The sequence below is a fragment of the Neophocaena asiaeorientalis genome, unplaced genomic scaffold (assembly GCF_003031525.2).
Source record: "Neophocaena asiaeorientalis asiaeorientalis breed wild unplaced genomic scaffold, Neophocaena_asiaeorientalis_V1.1 scaffold246, whole genome shotgun sequence".
Taxonomy (NCBI): Eukaryota; Metazoa; Chordata; class Mammalia; order Artiodactyla; family Phocoenidae; genus Neophocaena; species Neophocaena asiaeorientalis.
In genome coordinates this window covers 184,421-199,605 of record NW_020174551.1, presented here as the reverse complement: position 1 = coordinate 199,605, position 15,185 = coordinate 184,421, and the positions used below count along the sequence as shown (strand labels likewise).

At 43.2% G+C, this 15,185-nt stretch overlaps 1 protein-coding gene across 1 annotated transcript in view; it reads left to right on the top strand.

Moving 5' to 3' along the window:
* The window catches only part of RFTN2 (raftlin family member 2), a 61,546-nt gene that overhangs the window by 24,750 nt on the left and 21,611 nt on the right, over window positions 1–15,185 (top strand). The window contains exons 6-7 of the mRNA XM_024757396.1: window positions 7,299–7,420; window positions 9,196–9,299. Coding sequence (XP_024613164.1) covers window positions 7,299–7,420; window positions 9,196–9,299 — 226 coding nt within the window. The remainder of the gene's footprint in view (window positions 1–7,298; window positions 7,421–9,195; window positions 9,300–15,185) is intronic.

Genomic DNA, 15,185 nt, shown 5'->3' with positions numbered 1-15,185 from the left:
ACCTGATATGAAGCGCATGGACTTCAGCATCAGACAGACCAGGGTTTAAATCCTGTGTCCTCTACTTAGAGCTGTGTGACCTGGGGAAGTTAGTTGAGCTCATTGAGTCTCAGTTTCCTAAAAGGGGGATAAAAACACTCCTACTAACTGTTGTGAGAATTTAATAAGATATATAGTACGTACAAAGTAACTCCCACGTGCCTTGCCCACTGTCAGAGTTCATTTTCTGGGGTTGATCTTTTCTCCTGCCACTTGCTAGATGCACTTACAGTACTTTTTTTTTTTTTCCAGCAGGTTTTCCTTTTTTTTTTTAATTAATTAATTTTTGGCTATGTTGGGTCTTCATTGCTGCACGCAGGCCTTCTCTAGTTGCAGAGAGCGGGGGCTACTCTTTGTTGCAGTGCTCAGACTTCTTATTGCAGCGGCTTCTCTTGTTGCGGAGCATAGGCCCTAGGCATGCGGGCTTCAATAGTTGCAGCACACAGTAGTTGTGGCACACAGGCTTAGTTGCTCCAAGGCATGTGGGATCTTCCCAGACCAGGGTTCGAAACTGTGTCCCCTGTATTGGCAGGCAGATTCTTAACCACTGAGCCACCAGGGAAGTCCCTACAGTACTTTTAGTATGAATCATCTCTTTGAAGGTCAGTTTATGCTTCATATATCCCCTCCCGCCCCATCTCTTTCTCTTCACTCCAAATAGTCTAAGTTAGAGCCGTTCAAAACAAAGAGAGAAAAAAAAAAAAAAAAAAAAAAAAAAAAAACAAAGAGAGAGGGGTGGTGATTTCCTGGCGGTCCAGTGCTTAAGACTCCGCACTTTCACTGCCAGTGGGCCCAGGTTCAATCCCTGGTAAGGGAATTAGGATCTCACAAGCTTCAAGGCATGGCAGAAAAAAAAGCATCCATTCCAAATTTTGGATTGTGACTAACTGCTGAAGGAAAGACAAAAAAATCCTCCTTTCACAGTGTCTTTCAGGCATCCCTGCCTTGGGCCTTGCCTGATGATGAAAATAAAATTAGCCACAGCAGTTGCCAGCCAGAGGCTCTGTAGGGCTTTTGTTCTTAAAGCCTCAGAAGCTATTTAGAGAGCCCGGGGGAAAGTCTTTCCCTCTCAGCAGCTCTGGAATGTCTCATTAGACGTTTTGCAGGCCTTGCCAAGCCCTAACAAGACACGAGCCACGGTCTGTAAGGTCTGGCAATTGGGTGTGTCACTCGGGACTTTCCTGGGAGTATACAGGGAAGCTGTGGAGGGGAAATTGTGACCAATGCCTGTGTCACTGTGAAAAGCAAGTCAGAGGAAGCAGGGCTGAATTGGTCGCTTTGTTCTGGGATATCTGATGCCTGACATCTAAAGCACATAGGGGACAATGCATATTTTGTTTTGTCTTGCTTCCATCCTCTTCCAAAATATTGTCAGAAGTCAACCCACCATGAGGAATAGAAGTAAAAAACCAAACGTTGCTCAGAAATTTAAATATATTACTCCACAAATCTCATTCTATAAATCTCACTTTATAAAATTCTCTGGAGACAGAGGGGGAAAAAAACTTTTAAAAGTTTTCTCCTTCAGGAAAGTCGTGGTGGAAAAGTTGTAAGGTTTGTGAAATTCCTCTTCAGTGCCCTTTCCCACCCACTTTCAAAGCCTTTTCTGCTTTGAAAAGTCCCACAGGCAGAGGCACCCAGGGACCCTTTTGCTGTTCGTATGGCCTGAGGGTTCTCACTGCAGTGGCCTCCTGTTCCTGACCTTCTCCAGCACTGCCCAGCCTTCACCAAACTGGTCTGCAGCTGAATTCTCTGCACACTTACAAAAAGCTCCAAATGAACACAAGGGAGGCTGCAAGAGGCTTACCCAATTGAGCCAACAGAGACAAAACACTTTATTCTACCAGAACATATAGAGATCCGGGGGGGCAGCTGACAGGGATGAGATACGCAACTTTGCCAGGTGATACAAAACACACACACACACATACACACACAACACTTGAGGTTCTCACACTTCACTGGCCTACCAATGCCCCCATCACCCTCAGAGCACAGCCTCTTCCCACCTTTAGTATACCCACATCTGAAGGCTACATTTTCATTTTTTGTGAATTCTTTTCAGACTTCAATTGATATGCATTTCAATCTCTTCACTCCTATAAAAATGCTTGTGTGGAGTTGGCGGGGGAGATGTATCAGAATGAGCGGTTAGAACTGGAACATGTATGTGTTCATTTCACACATATGTATATGCCAGGTCCTAGGCCAGGCATGAGGGGTTTACACTGATGAGCAAAATGGACATCTTCCCTCCTCTCAAAAAGCTAGCCACGGGACTTCCCTGGCAGCCCAATGGTTAAGACTCCACGCTTCCTCTGCAGAGAGTATGGGTTTGGTCCCTGGTTGGGGAACTAAGATCCTGCAGGTAGCGCAGGGCAAGGCCAAAAAAAAAAAAGTCACATGGCATCAGGCTGTAATGGGCATCAAAACATATATACCTAATTTCAAAATTGAGAATAGTGTGTGACGTTACCCAGCAGGATATTGTAATGAGAGTAACTGGGAAGAACCAGCTTAGATGGGTGGTCACGAGGTCCCTTCTGACAGGGTAACAGTCACACTGAGACTGGAAGCCTGGAGAGGGCTGGTGTTCAGGAACCAGAGGAAACGCCCCCAAATGTACAAAAACCTAGGATGCGAGAGAGGAACTGGGAAAGGGTCTGTGTCGCTGGTGCAGGGTGTACAAGAGAGAATGGCTCCCGACAAAGTAGGAGAGGTGAGCAGTAGCCACGCCACCTAGATCTTAACAATATAAATGACGCAACAGGCACTGACACATATTTGTGCTTACTCTATGCCAGCATTGTTCTAAGCACTTCACAGTTATTCACTCATTTAATCCCCGCAGCAACCCTATGGGGTAGGTATGATTGTTCCCCTTCTACAGATGAAGAAACTGAGGCACAGGGATTTTAAATAATGGACTCATGTTCAAGCAGCTAGAAGGGGTAGGAGGTAGGTGGAGTGTGTGCTCTTAACCAACTTGCCATACTGTCAGGATTTTTATTCCAAGTCATTTGTTGAAGATTTAAGGAGGGAGTTATGACCTGACCTACATTTAAAAAATAACTTACTTGGCCTCACTTTTGGAAACAGATCATGGAGGGCAAGCATGGAAGTGGGGAGGCTGCTAAGAGGCTGTTGCAGTGATCCAGAGAGATGATGGTGGATGGGCAGCAGTAAACAGGCTGAGATGCATTCTGGAGACAGAATGCTCATAAAAGAGATACAGAATGAGAGTTCCCATATGTGCCTGCCCTCCACTTCTCAGACGTGGTCCCAGGCCCACCCTCTGGGCAGTTTAATGTCAAAAATGACACTTGGCCCCAAATACTAAAATGGGATGTTACATTTCCTCACATTTACAGAAATGTCAATGTCACATCTAGCTGAAATGAATGTGTAAGATCACATTTCCAGACAAGTAAACCATTCCCTGGAAATTCTTTAAACTTGTGCTTTGCAAACCAGGGTCAAAGTACCCTAGGGGTATGCAGCTATGTGCCAGGGAGTACACAACTTCACAGGATAAACCTCTTCCTAGAGTGTCAATATTCCTTTAAGATTGGGGGTAGGAGAAAGCAGAAGAGAAAATATTGCTTTTTCACGTCATATGAACATATTTGAATAGAATGCAAAATTTGCATGGGTTTTTAAGATATAACATTAGACTTTAAAGAAAGCTTATGCTTTGCCCCAAGTCACTTCAAACTGTACCTGGAGACCATCCTTCAGTGATACAAGGGTACTTTCCTTTGCTATTGATGGTATTTGGTCAAAAAAAAAAAAAATTTGAGAAGCAGTGGGTCAGACCAATGCTTTGTAACTTTTTCATATTATGCATACATAGCAAATGGTAAAATTGCAGGGCACATGGGTATAAGCGGAAAGGCTGCTCTGGGCAGGAGGGGGTGCCCTGTGCCTTAGCACACCTGTACACCTTCTAAGTACACCAATGGGCCAAGGCACACAAGGTGGGAAGCTCTGAGATAAGTGATGTTAAGAGATGACTCAGTTCACGGGACTTCCCTGGTGGCACAGTGGTTAAGAATCCGCCTGCCAGTGCAGGGGACATGGGTTCGAGCCCTGGTCCAAGAGGATACCACATGCCGCGGAGCAACTAAGCCCGTGCGCCACAACTACTAAGCCTGCGCTCTAGAGCCCGTGAGCCACAACTACTGAGCCCAAGTGCCACAACTACTGAAGCCCGCACGCCTAGAGCCCATTCTCCGCAACAAGAGAAGTCACCGCAATGAGAAGCCCCCACTCGCCACAACTAGAGAAAGCCAGCACAGTAACAGAGACCCAAGGCAGCCAAATATAAATAAATAAATCTTAAAAAAAGAAAGAGATGACTTAGTTCTGGACAGTTATTAAGTAATTGTTCAGAATTATCACCTCACCCCAATACCTGGAAGATTTAACACATCAAACACCCAAATGGTCACCCCCCCCCACCAGCCCCCATGAGGCCTTGCCTGCCACCCTCCTTAGCTGCCACTTCTGTTAGGGAGAATTTCTCAAGAGAGAAATACTCTCTCCTGTGGAAGTATCATTCTTCTCTGGCTCTAAGGACTGGCATGGTCCCTAAGAAAGCTAGCCAGGGAACCTGGGGAGCTATAAAGTGAGAAGGCAGATCTTTTGTTTTTAACTGAAGTATAAGATACATATAGTAATGTGCATTAATCTTATGTGTACCGCAGAATAGAACACAAATGTTCAAGATAAGAACATTTCCTTATATGTCAATTATATCTCAAAAAAACTGAAAAAAATGAGAAAAAAATAAAAAAGATACAGAACATTTCCAAAATCCCAGAAGGCCTCCACATGGCCCTTCCCAATCAATACCCTCCCACACAGAGATAAGCATTATTCTGAATTCCAGCACCATAGATTAATTTTGCCTGTTTTTGAACTTCATGTAAGTTGAAATATACAGTATGTATTCTTTCTCATCTCACTTCTTTTGCTCAACATAAAATCTCTGAAATTCATCCATGTTGCATACCGGTGAGTCTTTCTTTTTTATTCTTGGTAGTATTGCAGTGTATGAGTCTACTATACTTTTATTCTTTTAAACCAAAAGAAGTTTAGAAGTACTAGGGACTCTCAATACCAAGAACAAGAAAAACACAAAGCCACAAAACCCATAGTTCTCCAATTATATAATCCTAAAGTGAATAAGAAGCAGATTACAATTAACTACATAATTATCACAGTATATAATTATTTTTAAAGTTCATACCCCCATTCTAAAAAAGGACTTGAGGCAAATATACATGTTTTAAAATAAATTTATTTATTTATTTTTGGCTGCGTTGGGTCATCATTGCTGCCCACAGGCTTTCTTTTAGTTGCAGAAGAGTGGGGGCTACTCTTCCTTGTGATGCGTGGGCTTCTCATTGCAGTGGCTTCTCTGTTGTGGAGCACGGGCTCTAGGCTTGTGGGCTTCAGTAGTTGCAGCACGCGGGCTCAGTAGTTGCGGCACGTGGACCCTAAAGTGCACGGGCTTCAGTAGTTGTGGCAGGCAGGCTCAGTAGTTGTGGCTCTCGGGCTAAGTTGCTCTCCGCAGCATGTGGGATCTTCCTGGACCAGGGATCAAACCTGCACTGGCAGGCAGATTCTTAACCACCACCAAGGAAGCCCCAAATATACAATTTTAAAGATGGTCTTGTGATGCTCTAAACTTACAATCTAAAACAGATTTAGTTCCACTGGTCACTTTGGTATGACAGTAGACAAGTATATTAAAGGAAGTGGAACATATACTGTAATTAGAAAAACAATTCCAATAAGCCAATTAAACTTTACTGGATTGTTGGGGACCACTCTGAATAATGTAAATTCTTCATGCTATTCTGCCCTAACTGTAACTGATGTAAAAATACTAATAAGAGTGATTTTCTCTTAAAGTCTATAGCCCATTAATAAAAATGAAAACTAAAAATTACATTTAAATTACTTTTGTCTTTTTTATCTTTAAGCTTAATAGATCTTTTGAAAACTTTGTAGGTTATTATTTAGATAACTGTCAACAAGGGAAACTTTGATGTGACCTTATGCTGTATGAAACCAGAATGCTTAACCAGCACATGACCATGGGAAATTGTCTCCTATTGCAAAATAGGAGACAAAAGAACTTCCATAAAATCAGTTTAGTTTTGGCCAGCTGGTTTTTGTCAGCTATTCAAAAAAATGTCAGAGAGGCCCTCCCTTAAAACTTCCTTCCCAGCAGGAATTCTTTTGACAATGACTTCTGTTTAGGATATTCCTTTTTCCATTTTTTTTTTTTTTTTTTTTTTTAAGCATCATTGAAGCAAAGAATTGTTCTGTGTTTATAGTTTTTTAAGTAATCTTACGTCACCTTGGTTTTAATATCACACCTGTAATTCCAAGGATTAAGATTTTTGATGTTGTTTCTCTTAATAGTATAATTAATACACATACAGCATATAGAACAGAAACCAAAATTTGATTTCAAGGTGAAGGTCATTTCCAGATGCCTTTTAAGCTTAGGAAATCCACTTGCTTCTCACTGTATGATATTATTTTATCTTGTTTTTGTTATTGTAGTCTTCATGTTTACAGTTTAATTTTAATTCAGTTAAGTATAAAACTGTCTTGACCTTTGAAGGACTTCCTTAGTGGTCCAGTGGTTAAGAATCTGCCTTCCAATGCAGGGGGACGCAGGTTTGATCCCTGGTCGGAGAGCTAAGATCCCACATGCCACGGGGCAACTAAGCCCACCTGCCACAACTACTGAGCACTCAAGCCACAACTAGACAGCCCGCATCTAAGACCCGACGCAGCTAAAAATAAAATAAGTAAATAAATATTAAATAAACAAACTGTCTTGATCTTTGAAAAAAAAATTACCTTCAAGGGAGATGTCATAGATTCACCTAACACAAGTGGGGGGTTTTCTAAGATTTTTTTTTTTTGATATGGACAATTTTCAAAGTCTTTATTGAATTTGTTACGATATTGCTTCTGGTTTTTTTCATGTTTCGGTTTTTTGGCTGCAAGTCATATGGGATCCCAGCTCCCGGACCAGGGATTGAACCCGCACCCCCTGCCTGCATTGGAAGGCGAAGTCCAAGCCATTGGACCGCCAGGGAAGTCCCCTAAAACAAGCGTTTACTAAGTGATATGTTTTTCCTTCAGCTTCCTACAAGGGTTATTTAAGGTTTTAGATGATCCCAAGAGACTCTGAGCATCTACAGCTCTTCTTAATTGTATGTTTTTCCTCACAGGGGACCATTTGCCGAAATCTTTGGAAGGATTCTTTATCTATGAAGAAGAAGGCTCTGGAGTTCCAGGATTCAGCAGGAAAGGAAATGATGCCATCGTAGTAGAACAATGGACAGTTATTGAGGTAAACTGAAGTTTTCTGACAATTTGGCTTTACTATTGCATTTAGTTTTACATGTTAAAGGTTTTCATTGCCTAACACATACAGTATTCTTCAAACACATTTTTATTCAATGTTCAGAATTTCATCAGAATGCATCACCAACTTTCAAATTTGTTTAAAGGTGGTTTGTTTTACTCAATGTTCAGCTTTGTTAAAAGATAGCAAAATAATTATCTATACATAAATAACAGTAGATTCCCAAAGATTTAGCATTCTAGTCCTAAACAAATTCCCCTGGCACTGAGATTCTCTTTACACAATGCCATGACAACTAGCTGAAACTGAAAAAAAAAAAAAAATCAGTCAATTTTATACCCAAGCAACCAATGTGACTGACTTTTTTTTTTTTTTGGCGGTACGCGGGCCTCTCACTGTTGTGGCCTCTCCCGTTGCGGAGCACAGGCTCCGGACGCGCAGGCTCAGCGGCCATGGCTCACGGGCCCAGCCGCTCTGCGGCATGTGGTATCTTCCCGGACCGGGACACGAACCCATGTCCCCTGCATCAGCAGGCGGACTCTCAACCACTGCGCCACCAGGGAAGCCCTGTGACTGACTTTTTTAATCATGTGAATTGACTTTCAAAGGCAAAAATATCCAAAGTTGTTCTTTCTCTCACCAGGCCAAATATGTACACACAGCATTGTCCTTCCTAATCAGAGATGACATTGCTGCTGTTGTCATGCACTCTGAATTCAGATGTCACCGAATGGACTGCCGTTGAGGTGTACAGACTGAATTCAGGTATACTGTGCTGTGTGCACGAGGCCCTCACTGACAGCCTCTCTCAAGGACACTTTTGCCCTTTCTGGCCTTGCAAAGGTTAGAGAGACATAGGTCATTTTCAAAGAAATTGGAAATCCGGGGTTCCCTGGTGGTGCAGTGGTTAAGAATCCGCCTGCCAATGCAGAGGATGCAGGTTCAAACCCTTGTCTGGGAAGATCTCACATGCCACGGAGCAACTAAGCCTGTGCGCCACAACTACTGAGCCTGAGCTCTAGAGCCCGCAAGCCACAATTAACGAAGCCTGCGTGCCTAGAGCCCATGCTCCGCAACAAGAGAAGCCACCACAATGAGAAGACCGCGCACGGCAACAAAGAGTAGCCCCCGCTCACCACAACCAGAGAAAGCCCGCGCGCAGCAATGAAGACCCAACAGAGCCAAAAATAAAATTAATTATTTAAAAAAAAAAAAAGAAAAAGAAACTGGAAATCCCATTGAGGGGGAAAAAAGGATTTGGGGTAAGAGATAAAGCTCCAAGTAAGAATCAATTCCAAGTGAGTAAAAAGCAGTGAAGATTCTCTGCTCCTCTCACCTTTCACTCCCCAATGCTCACTCTCTATTCCTGTCCTCACTCCCAGCCCCTACACCAGTGTTTCTGAAAGTGTATGGACTCTACTTGGATCCAAATCACCCAGGGAGCTTTTTAAAATGCAGATTCCCAGAGCCCCCCATATATTAAAGTTTGATGCCCAAGCAAGACCGAGGGAAGGTAGGCCCCAACCTTAGAGAACCACATGGAAACCTCTCTCCGCTCTGATCCCCAGTGTTTCTAACTTGGTTGAATGGTTGGAAGGCAGAGGGAGCAGAAAAGAAGCCCAGGAAGACTGCAGCCGGTGAAATTGCACTTAATGGAGTGTGAACTCCCCTTATCCTAACACTTCTCACCCTCACTGTCATCACTTGTGTAGCTGGTTATCTTTGTCATTAGACTATGAACTCTGTGCTTATTCACACAGGGCTGTGAAATCAAAACGGATTATGGCCCTCTCCTGCACACTCTGGCTGAGTTTGGATGGCTCCTGACAAGCGTGTTGCCTACACCTATACTGAGACATGACAGGTAATGCCAAAAGTATCCTGACACACTCTCATCTCCTTGTAAAATAGAGTTCATCTGTTAGATAATTCAACCTAACAATGCTCATTTAATGCCTACAAAAAGCATTTCACTGAACTTCTAATCTGATTTCATGTGCCTTGGAGATCAGCAAATCTAACGCCCTCGAGTTATATATATCCCTCAGTATTCATGAGGGATTTGTTCCAGGACCCCCATGGATACCAAAATCCGGGACGCTCAAGTCCCTTATATAAAGTGGCATAGTATTTGCATATAACCTGCACACATCCTCCCGTATACTTTCAATCATCTCTAGATTACTTATAATACCTACACAATGTAAATGCTATGTACATAGTTGCTGGAAAAGTCAAGTTTTGCTTTTTGGAACTTTCTGGAACTGTTTTCTCAAATATTTTCCATCAGCAGTTGGCTGAATCTGAACTGCAGATACAGAGGGCTGACTGTGTATGTACAAGCTATTAATTGCATCTCCTTCCCAAAGGCATATGAGTTCATGAGGACAGAGCCAGAGCAGGGGCAAGGTAGACCAACTCCCAACTCAGTGCTGCTTCCAGCACTCAGAAGGCTGCCTCTCCCCTCAAAGACTGTACTACTATACCTTCTTTTTTCCAACTTGAGATTCCGATTCTTCCCTAGCGTGAAGATTGGGCCGATATGAATCTGCAAACAGAAAATGCAGCTCCCTCTGTAGGACCCTTTGTCCTTCTCTTCTGCCCTGCCTGTGTGAAACTGTCTTCAGGACAGCACGCAGCTGGGGTTAGGGATGCAGCAAGGCCCAGAGCGTGGCATGGAGGGGCGTCAGTGCTTCCGCTTCCATTCCTCCCCTCCAGTGTGGGGGGTTAGCTTTCCCCTGAAGCATGGACTTGTCAGCTATTTCCACTAAAATAAATACCTACATTAGAACCAAAATGCCAACACTTCACAAATACCGGCTTTTTCTTTTCTCCTTTTCCTGAGAAAGGAAAAGACTGAGTTGTTATTTTTTGTCTTTTTGTCTGGAAAGAGAGAGAGACCAATTAAGCCCTCTGTATAAAGTGCTTTGCTATGCCTTGGGCTCAGAAATGTTCCCTCTGCCCTCTGCAACATCCCTGCAATGTTCCCTCTGCAACATCCAGAAAATGACTGACTGCCAAGGCTGCCCTGCCTAGCTGGTACTACCTGCAGAGGACAGTATAGTAGAGGACAATAAAGGGCCTTCCCTTTAAGCAGAGTCGACCACGGTTTAACATTGATTGTCACGTATAGCTAAGGGAAGCAGCTCCCCTTTCCTCAGTCTCATCCACCCTTTAGTTTAGCAACTTTACCCCTGGCCAGTAACCCTACCTCCCCACAGACTTTAAAAACATTTGATGGACATGGCTGTATAATAAAGCCACACCTTCTTCAGGTGGAGAGAGGGATAAGAATGGATACAGAGTAAAGACACTCAAGCTTTAAAAGGAGGGGTTAGAAGTAAGCAAAGCAATTAATCTGCTTTTCTTCTCAGAGATTTATTGGTAACTGTTCTCAAACTGTGAGTGACAACTCTCTGAATTATTACCCAACTTTTAAAAATCTGTGACATACCTGTCAGATCACAGTACAGCAGTAATTCTCAAGATCTGGTCTTCAGACCAAGCTATATGAATGCTCTGGAGTACCTAGGAACACACCCATGCCAGAGGTTCATCCCAATGGGACAGTCAGAAGCTTTGAGGGTAGGGTCCATGAATCTCCATTTTCACAAGCTTCAGAAGCTCATCAACATTTGAGGATCTTTGCAGGAGAGAGAGAAAGAAATCCCACTTCGCTGCCACCCCTCATCTTCCATCTGCCAAGCCACTGGTCTATCCCACTCCCTACCCTCCCTCAGAATAACTTGTGTATTTGGCCTCCTCACCTCTTTTCGGTGGTTCTCCTAGGTGTACACTTAGGGTTTCATTGGCCCTTTATAGTTAACCGTTCCTAAAAGTGCTCTGAGTTCTGAACATTTCATGTTCCTTTTTCCCCAATGAAAACTATATTTTTCATTCCTCCCTCCTATTCACTAAGGACTTCTGTTCCCATGAGTCTAAATATTTCCTAAAGTGACGTGAATGACTCACTAGGCACTAGGTTAGACAGCAAGACTAACAGGCTGGATGCTGAGCCATAGAACACGGGCTGGCACTCCTTGAGCATCTCCTGCTTGGTTTGGGAATGAGAACAAGACTGAGACCAAAGGTGGGAAGGAAGAGGTCTCAAGTATACTGTGATGGGGAAGGGTGGTGGAGCCTGGAGCCATGCTTGGCTTGACCACCTTGTCCTGCGTGTCAAACTGCATAAGGTCACAGGCTGGACCAAGTGATTAGGAGGCTCACTGGAGTGAGGAGTGGCTGTATGTTATCCTTGGAGCAGAGGTAGCACCACTGCCTCACCACCATTCCCAACTTCTTCAGTACCCCTGGTATCCACCAAGACACCGTGGAGGCAGAGTGGACCTTTCAGGCCCTCCTTGTGAAGGCTCATCTTATGTGCAATTAAAATAGCAAAGGGGCAGGAATTTCCTGGCCGTCCAGTGGTTAGGACTCAGCGCTTTCACTGTAGTGGCCCAGGTTCAATCCCTGGTCAGGGAACTAGGGTCCCAAAAGCCGTGCGGGGCACAGCCAAAAAAGAAAAAAAAAATTAACAAAGGGGTTACCAGGACCCTCCAAGGCCCTGCAGCTAGCAGCCTTGTCACCCAGCCCCACCCACCAGTGTCTGGCAGAAGCCTCCACACAAGGCAAGGCCTTTTTATTCTTTCCAAATATGCTGACCCTATGACAGTCATATGCTGGTCTTAGCTGCTCCAGTACACACAGGATAGTAATCACCTTCAGCCAGGTCATCTTTTTTTTTTTTAACATGGAAAGTAAGCATTTCTCAACATTTAATACCACTATATATAATAACTATAAAATAACCAATGATAAAAGGCTGATACATATTTTTCCAGACTCTTCTCTAATCTAGAAGGTTGTGAATTCTTAAGAGCCAGCATCCAGAAGAACTGACCCTGATACTGTGAACTATGGAACATTTTTCTGGTAAACTGCAAGAGTCCTGCCAGGGGACCCCTCAGGGATGCAGGGCTATAGGGCAGGTACCACAATACTTTCCACCACAACTTTTTCATGCAGATGATATCAGGTAAAAAGGAACACCGAGGGCAACTTCTAGTAAACCCTTTTTTTGCACCATAGTCCTGTCTGGCGGAATTTGGGGTTTGAGACATGGTTTTCTTCTCTTTTTCCTCTTCACCCATTTTGTCCCCTTGCTGCAGCTCCATGTCTTTATTTGTCTTATTTTTCCCTTTAATACACTCTTCAGATGGACTGATTCCTTCCTCAAAGATGGTTTATCATTTCTGTGAGTTCATGGACCACAACCAGCATTCTTTCATGAGCCAGGTCATCTTTAAATGTAAATAAAAATATTACGTGTGGGCTTCCCTGGTGGCGCAGTGGTTGAGAGTCCGCCTGCCGATGCAGGGGACATGGGTTCGTGCCCCGGTCCGGGAAGATCCCACATGCCGCGGAGCGGCTGGGCCCGTGAGCCATGGCCGCTGAGCCTGCGCGTCCGGAACCTGTGCTCCGCAACGGGAGAGGCCACAACGGTGAGAGGCCCACGTACCACAAAAAAAAAAAAAAAAAAAAAAAAAAAAAATTATGTGCAGTTCATCTTGGTCCAGGTGGGGGATATTGCCTGAAAGTTTTTAGTTTCTGAAACTAGAAGAATGGTCCAGGCTTTGAGCTAAGCAGATCTCATTTGAATTACACCTTCACCATTTACCAGCCATATGATTTTGGGAACCTCTTTGAGTCTCAATTTCCTCATCTGGAAAATGATACAATATCAACTTCACTGGATTATCTTGATGATTAAGCAAGATAATGCAGGGCCTGTGCATACTAGGCTAATAAATTAGAGCTATTAGACAGGATTTAATCCTTTCGCAGAACCAGAATCCCTAAGAAGTTGAAGCCAATTGTAAAAGCATGATGGCTTGGCCTGTCCTAAATCAGGATATTTCAGAAAATGTCAATACTGTAGTTCACTGTATACAAAATCATCACTGAGTATTACAAGCCAATAAAAGGGACAGAAATAAATAATGACGCTATAAAGATACATGCTTACACGTTATGCTCATACCCAGAGAAACTAATGTTATCATCTTTCTTTTTGGGCCCACATGTCTTAAAACATAACTTAGAACTACTGCCAGTGAAAACTTTCTTCCTTAAATATTTTTGACTCATATGAAACAATAATGTCTTAAGTCATTTCAATTTTTTCTACTCTTCTTTCACCTAAGCTATAACTTGAATGGTCTCTACGTAATGTATTTTCCTCTCATTTCTTTCCTTACGCAAATGTATCCTGTTAGATATAGAAAACAAACTTGTGGTTACCAAAGGGAAGAGGGAAAGAGGGAGGAACAAATTAGGCTTATGGGATTAACAGATACAAACTGCTACATTTAAAATAGATAAGCAACAGGGATATACTGTATAGCACAGGGAATTATACCTGTTACCCGAAAACTGGGTTCGCCTCCTGGTAGGTGTCAAGCCAAAATATACCACCAAGCCAAGATCAGGAGAAGGAAGGATTTATTACTTGCAGCAAGTAAGGAGAACATGGGGGATCTTTCCCAAAGCAGTGTTCCCCCGAACAGCAAAACTAGGGGAGTTTCAAGCTAAGGGTACATGTGTGTTCATGAAGGGGCTGGAGCAGAGGAGAATTCTGCATAGAATTGGGGGGAAGGTTAACCAGAGTCTAAGCTTTAGTTGATTGACGTCACAAGAGTCAGAAAAGGTCCATGTCATCATTCCTTAGGTTCTGACCAGGCTGAGGTCATAGCCTGTAGTTACCATACTCCACCTGGGTGGGGCCTTAGTTCCTGCAGAACTCAAAGATCTCTATAAGATTGTTATGGACATCCCTTGAGGAGGACCTAGGACTGTTTTGTTGCTGAATTCTTGTTTCATGAATGCTTTTCATTTGTTCCTGCATTCCTTTTTTCCCTTAAGGTCATTATTTGCTGAGACCTGTTCAAGGGCAAGCATTGCGGCCAGGCTTAGATCACAAAATGGCCTCTCTTATGTCAAGAAAGTTGTGCCTGGTTCTCTTTTTCTGGGGACCCCCCCCAACCACCCTATCTGCTCACATACTCATTATTTTGTAATAACCTATAGTGGAATATAATCCACAAAAACACTAAATCACTGTCTGTACACCTGAAACTAATACAGTATTATAAAGCAACTAGACTTCAATAAAAACAAACAAATACATCCTGTTATCAGACTGCAGAAAGTTGTTTTCCCAGAGTGTCCTTTAGGTTAAGGTTGTTGGCTCCATTACCTTAGGCAAGATCATACCACTGAGGTTTAAAGCTGTGTTACCATGGCAACATCAAGATGTGGTAATCTGATACCACTACCTTATTCAAGGGTTATTGTTATCCGCCCTGAAAACTTGCCAGAATCCCTTTTTAATCCTTATCACTATATAATTAACTATACAAATAGGCCCAATCCTTTTCAAAAAAATCAAGGTGAAAATTTACATTAAATTCTTCAGGGCAAATCTGGTAGAGGATCAAATTAGCTGAACAGGCAGCTAATATTGCTGACCTTAAAATAATCTCCAGAAGAAAATGGAAGGAGAAGCCAAAGTTCCCTCTGTTTGGCCACCTCAGATCAGGTGCCCTCTCCCCAGTAATAACCTGGGGTGGGCAGGGAAGGGGGAATGTGCATTTTAACAAGAATACAAGGTGCTTCTGATGCACGTGCAGAAATATGGAATTATAACCTAGCATTGAAAGAGAAAGCATTTTAGAACACAAGATAGAAGAAA